The 6,136-nt window shown below is 39.7% G+C and overlaps 1 protein-coding gene across 1 annotated transcript; it reads right to left on the minus strand.

Moving 5' to 3' along the window:
- Nucleotides 1-4,859, minus strand: LOC149812314 (phospho-2-dehydro-3-deoxyheptonate aldolase 1, chloroplastic-like). The gene is made up of 5 exons (XM_089992562.1): nucleotides 4,140-4,859; nucleotides 2,185-2,462; nucleotides 974-1,250; nucleotides 529-774; nucleotides 1-445 (listed from the first exon to the last, which is right to left on the minus strand). Exons 1-5 carry the CDS (start codon nucleotides 4,647-4,649, stop codon nucleotides 164-166), a joined length of 1,593 nt encoding a protein of 530 aa, XP_089848688.1. The 5' UTR covers nucleotides 4,650-4,859; the 3' UTR covers nucleotides 1-163.
- Between the last annotated feature and the right edge of the window lie 1,277 nt (nucleotides 4,860-6,136).

A 6,136-nucleotide genomic window follows, 5' to 3' on the forward strand; every position in this document is an offset into this window, starting at 1 on the left:
TAAAGATGATTTGAGATGGTAGACATAATAGCTAACCATCTCTTGTTTGATTATTTATTCCCTTATAAATTACAAAAGAGAACTCCCACATTAACTCAAAGAACACTTCTAATCAAAATATTGACCACAATGGTGACAATAACAGTAGCAATCTTAATAGAACTCAGAAAGCAGAAGGAAGAGGAGAGCTTAGTAGGTTTGGTGTCTGAGATCCAATTCTCCTTTTGCGAAGCCGCTCCGCAATGATGAACGCGAGCTCAAGAGACTGGGATGCATTGAGCCTAGGGTCACAGTGTGTGTGGTATCGATCGCTCAAGTCATCGAATGTCACGGTCCTTGATCCACCAATGCACTCAGTTACATTCTGGCCAGTCATCTCCAGATGAATGCCTCCAGGATGGCTTCCTTCTTGCTCATGTACATCAAAGAATGCACGCACCTCAGCCTGCAAAAGTCATGAGATTTAGAAAATCTTGCAGAATTGCCATTGAACGTGACCCGAAGATCATTTTGAGCCAAGATTCTTACCATAATTGCATCAAAAGGCCTGGTTTTCAGACCACATGGAGCTTTAATGGTGTTGCCGTGCATGGGGTCGCTCACCCATGTGACAATCTGACCTGCGCTACGAACTGCCCTTATGAGATGTGGAAGCTTCACCCTCATGTTCGCAGCACCCATTCTCACAATTATAGTGATTCTTCCAGGTTTGTTTTGTGGGTTCAAAATCTCAACTAGCTTAACAAGATCGGTGGGATTCATCTTATCACTCACCTACAACATCCATAAACAATCAATTATGTCTTTCCCCGCATCACATTCATTCGCTATAGCATGCAAAAAGGCTACAAGCGTGATCATCTGTAACTAATTGCTAATTGCGATGAACAGTACGCAGAAAAGGTTATAGATGTTATGATCCTCCAAATGGTTGTTGCAAACAACGGTAAACAATTTCTAACCATATGTTTACCTTGATTCCAAGAGGATTAGCCACCCCGCGCAGAAACTCAACGTGGGCTCCATCCAGTTGGCGAGTCCGCTCACCAACCCAGAGGAAGTGAGCTGAGCAGTCATAGAAAAGGCCAGAGGTTGAGTCCTCCCTAGTCAGGGCTTGCTCATACGGCAGCAACAAGCACTCGTGGGAGGTCCAGAACTCAGTTGTCGTCATTATCGGATGGTCAACAGTCAACCCTGCAGCTGCCATGAAACCCAAGGCCTCATCGACCCTGTGGGCTAGCTCAAGGTACCTGAAATATTTAATTAAAGATTATCATTAATTAATCTTATGCTAATAAACATGGCCTACATGCAGAAACTTTTCCCTTGTCTTAAGTTATGAGCTGAAGAAGTCCAAGGCCAAAACTAAAAGCCAATGAGTTCTGTTGGAGTTGGATACTTGGATATAACAGTAATTGGAAAACCTATTGCTTCCATTGCATTGAGGGCATTTAACTGGGATCCATCTTGGTTGGATGAATGTGAAATTCAACAATTATATATATATATATATATATATATATATATATATATATATATATATATATATATATATATATATAAAGCTTTGAACGTCTGTATAACCACCCTAATCGAATGGAACCAAAATTCAACCAAATGGCCAACCCTCAGAACAGATACGAAGACATTTTAGAACATTGAGATATTTCAATGATAATTTCCTAACAAACAAAAACTCTGGATAAAGTCCAAAGGTATTTCAAATTGTTGCCAAGTATGGAGGAATAACTTCATATTCTTCCAAAAAACAATAATTCTTGAAATTAAAGTTTTTTTAGAGGCTTCCAATATTCATAATAAAAGCAAATTGTTTTGTATCCCTTGTTTTTTTGGGGGTACCAACAGTTTGCCAAGATTCATTTCAGGAAAATAGAGTTTTCCAAAATACTACAAGATATTCTCTTATCCATAAATTCAAAAAAACAGGCACGCACACACACATACACCACACACACACACACACATCCAAAAGGGTCGATTTCTCTCAACAACCCTACCAACCCAACCACCACTCTTCTTTTTCAAAAGAAAAAACAAAAGGTTATCCCACTTTATCCTTGGATATTTTGAACTTTAACTATCTAGTTCTCTTTGCTTTTGGAAGTGGATGTAACCATGATCAAACAACTGTAGAAAATGCAATCATGCTCAAGTAGCCATTACCTGTCTCCCAGCTCACTGTGCTCAGTGAAGTCAAGGTTCCATTGAGTCACCCTTTGCATTGCAGCATAACCACCAGTAGCAAAAGCTCTCAGAAGGTTGAGAGTTGCTGCAGATTGGCAATAAGCTCTAATCATTCTCTGAGGATCTGGGACCCTTGATTTCTCATTAAATGCATCGCCATTGATGTTATCGCCTCTGTAGCTTGGGAGCTTCACTCCGTTCTTCTCCTCGAATGAATCAGATCTTGGTTTTGCAAATTGACCTGCCATTCTTCCCACCTAAACACATAAAAACCTTGTGTCAGATTCATAGGAAAAACCATATACCAATTCCTTTAGTGGGTACTTGGATGAAAATTTACAATTTCTTGGCTTAAATTTTCATCTATAATGGGTCTCATACCAATGCTATGATAATCTGGAAATCTCTAACATTTTAGAATTTCTGAATTGTAGCACGAAAAAAAATCTAAAACTGACATCTTATTTTTAGACTTAGTGCACCCCAAAATCCAGGATTACCTGTTTTCACTTTTCCATTTCCATCTACTAGTAGGAACACCAAAAACCTGGAATGAGACGCTTGGATGCCATGGAAAATCCAGATTCCCAGAATACAAGACAGAATTGTTGCACTTCTTTCTAGAAGAAGAGTTCTGGGTTTCTTTTTGGCATCCAAAGCGTCCTCCAATCCATGGTACCAAATACAAAAACGAAAAAAAAAGTAAAAATGATGATTTGATTGCTTCGTTTAACAGATTTAATTGATCAAATTACTCAGGTCAAAGAGTCATATATGGGATGTAATCTACTCAAAGCATGTAATGGCATCTAGGCTATCAAATGTTAATCTACCACTTGCCAAAGATGCCTTTCATTTTCAACAACTTAATCCCCATGGTCATGAGTGACATGCAGCTTTGACCAACAGAAAAATTATAGTAAACGATTAACAAATCAAACAACTATGCTACATGGAAACTTTAGGTACTAGTGTCCATGATCCCTAAAAAAACCAGACCCCCACATAATAGACATGTACAGGACCACAAAAGCAATTGATAGGTAGGACCATGATTGCTTTTTCCTCTCTCCCCATGATTACTTCTCTCTCTCTCTCTCCTTTGTCGTTTCTTTTTTGCCTTTGGTTAGGTGGGGGGTTGAAAGTTGAGAAAGATGACAAGATCACTCTCCATTTGACCTGTTCTTTCTAAACTTCAAGATACCCTTCCCACGAAGGATATACCCGACATTATTTGCAACCAAATGGCCACACCACCATGTCACACCTATCTAAAGTCAAGATGTCTGGTGTATCCATCCAGCCCAATAAATGCAAGAACCACCCAGTGGGCAAACAGTACCAAATAGGCAATTTCACACCAGAAAAGGCAGGCAAAATCTATACCATAAACGTGATTTCAATTTTCTTTGGGGTATCGTATTTTTTCACCCAAACTTAGAACAACACTAATGGTGAATGAAATTCACATGAAATAAGACATTTCACACCAGAATGGCATGTATGGTTTCAATGTGATACACCAATTGTGAATGAAGTTGACATATCTGCACAGCTGTAACTATCAACAAGATGTAAATAAGCCCAGAAGGGCTCCGCTCATCTGACAGGAGCCACTTGTGAATGTCACCAAGTTTACCAAACGTCACAAGTTCGAAACCCACATGTAGCGTCTCTTACCGCAAGGTCGAAAGCTGGGTATGGTCCTCAATGGACAAGGGACTTCAAGGGTTTTACCAACAGGAGACCCACATGTAGCGTCTCTTGCTGCAAGGTCGAAGCCGGGTACAGTCCTCAATGGACAGGGGACCTCAAGGGTTTTACCAACAGGAGGCCAGCCAATGTGCCGTTGGTGATTGGGTTTTTTTTCCCTTGGGAGTACCCAAAAAAAACATCATCATCATGTAAAAAAAATTGCAAGGTAAGAGATATACCTTGATTACAGGCATCTGGCCTCCAAACATGAGGACAGCCCCCATCTGAAGAAGAATCCTGAAGGTATCCCTTGTGTTGTTTGCATTGAACTCCTTGAAACTCTCTGCACAGTCCCCACCTTGGAGAAGGAAAGCCTTGCCCATGGCTGCATCAGCAAGCCTCTCCTCTAAGTTCCTGGCCTCCCCTGCAAACACAAGTGGTGGGAAGGCCTCCAGAGTCTTCAGCACAGATTGGAGATCCTCCTGGTTGGGGTACTCTGGGAGCTGGAGGGCCTTCTTGCTCTTCCACCCATCAATGGTCCATTTGCCAGAGGGTGGTGGGGTTGGCTTCTTTTCTGCTGGGGCCTTGAGGGGCTCGGCTGCGTGAACGGCCGAGACTCTGAGGCTCCTTCTGGTGATGGTGGTGGGGATGTTCTTGATGGTGTAGAGTGGGGAGGAAGAGGATTGGTGGTCGGCCTGTTTCTGGATGAGGGAGCTTGTAGAGAGAGAAGAACCAGAGAGAGAAGCCATTGCAGCGATTGGGGGTTGGGAGGACTTCTGGGGCTTCCCTACAGGACAGAACGAGGTGGTGTTGGTTTATAATGAGAGTTGGGGGTAGGAAGGAGGAGTTTGGTGGCCTTGGACTCAAAGATGAGCGGTGGTGGTTGGGAACTTGGGAGGAAGCCCAGAGAGGCGGAGCAGACAAGTAATAATAATTAAGGATTAACAAAATGTAGTATTGCAAGGAAAAAGTTAGAGAGAGAGAGAGAGAGAGAAAAGTTGCCTAACTTTGTTTTGAATCCCCCACCTACTCTTTGTATTATGACCATGACCAATTGGTGCATTCATCTGTTTATTTTAAATGGAAAATTTCATTTTGATCTCTGCTTTGCAACTAATGTCAAAAAAACAGGACCCATTTTTCTGATTTTTTTTTATAGCCTCATGTTGAAAAAGAGAAGGTCAAGTATCTCATTGTGCTTAGTTTGTTCAATAGTAAGATTAAGCTACTTTTTTGGAAGTTTTTTTTAAAAAAAAACAGAGACTGATATCAGTAAATTCAGAAAATTGACGCTTTTTTCGAAATCAGGGCAAGAAAAACAAATTACTTTTTTCTATTTTAAGCTTCAAATACGTTGGTTTAGACTTGGCAATTTGTATTTTTGTGAGGGGACTATGATGCCCTTCCTTGAGTGAGAAGGACCTTCGTATCCTTAGCTAGAGGTCTTTTAAGGTAGGCTGCCAATTTGACCAGAGAAGGTGCACCATCCGTTCAAGGGATGGATGGTTGATGACTCTTAAGGTACACGGCATTAAAAACTTGTTTGGCTAACGGTTTTCAAATAGAAAGAAAATGTTCCAGGGTTCCCATGTCACGTGCATCACGCCGCCTGATATGCTGTGATAAGTTTTTTCTCATATTTTTTAATAACGGTTTATTTGTATTTTCACTATTAGTGAATACATTTCCATATTTTATTTATTAAATTATATTTTTATACGCTAGAAAGTTAAGAACATGTCCTGCTATCTGTTCACAAAAAATCATGTATTTGGATTGTTTCTGACATACTGACTAACGTTAAAAACGGCAAAATCTCGTTTTTAAAAAACTCGTGAGAATTTGAAATTTTTTCATAAATCTCTCATTTTTTGGAAAAATCTCAGCAATAAAAAAATAAATCTAAAAATTATTTTTTATAAAAAAATATTAATATAAATTATTTAAAAATAAAAATACACAGTTTTTTCATGATAAATAGCCATTTAAAATATAAATATCACGTTTAAATCATGATATTTATGTTTTTCATAAATCTCATCATATTTTGAAAATCTCACGAGTAATTACCGTTTTAAACTTTCAGGCAATTTCTCGCGAGATTTTCATAAATCTCACGATATTTGTCACTATGGTTTCTGAATATGTATATAGGGCTGGGAAAAGAGATGATCAGCTTGCTGTTCGGCTGGGCTTGTGGTAAGCTCTGCTCAGCTCAAAAAATAAGCTCAGTGAG

Source organism: Nuphar pumila, chromosome 17 (assembly GCF_984573655.1).
Source record: "Nuphar pumila chromosome 17, dmNupPumi1.hap1.1, whole genome shotgun sequence".
In the NCBI taxonomy this organism is placed as follows: Eukaryota; Viridiplantae; Streptophyta; class Magnoliopsida; order Nymphaeales; family Nymphaeaceae; genus Nuphar; species Nuphar pumila.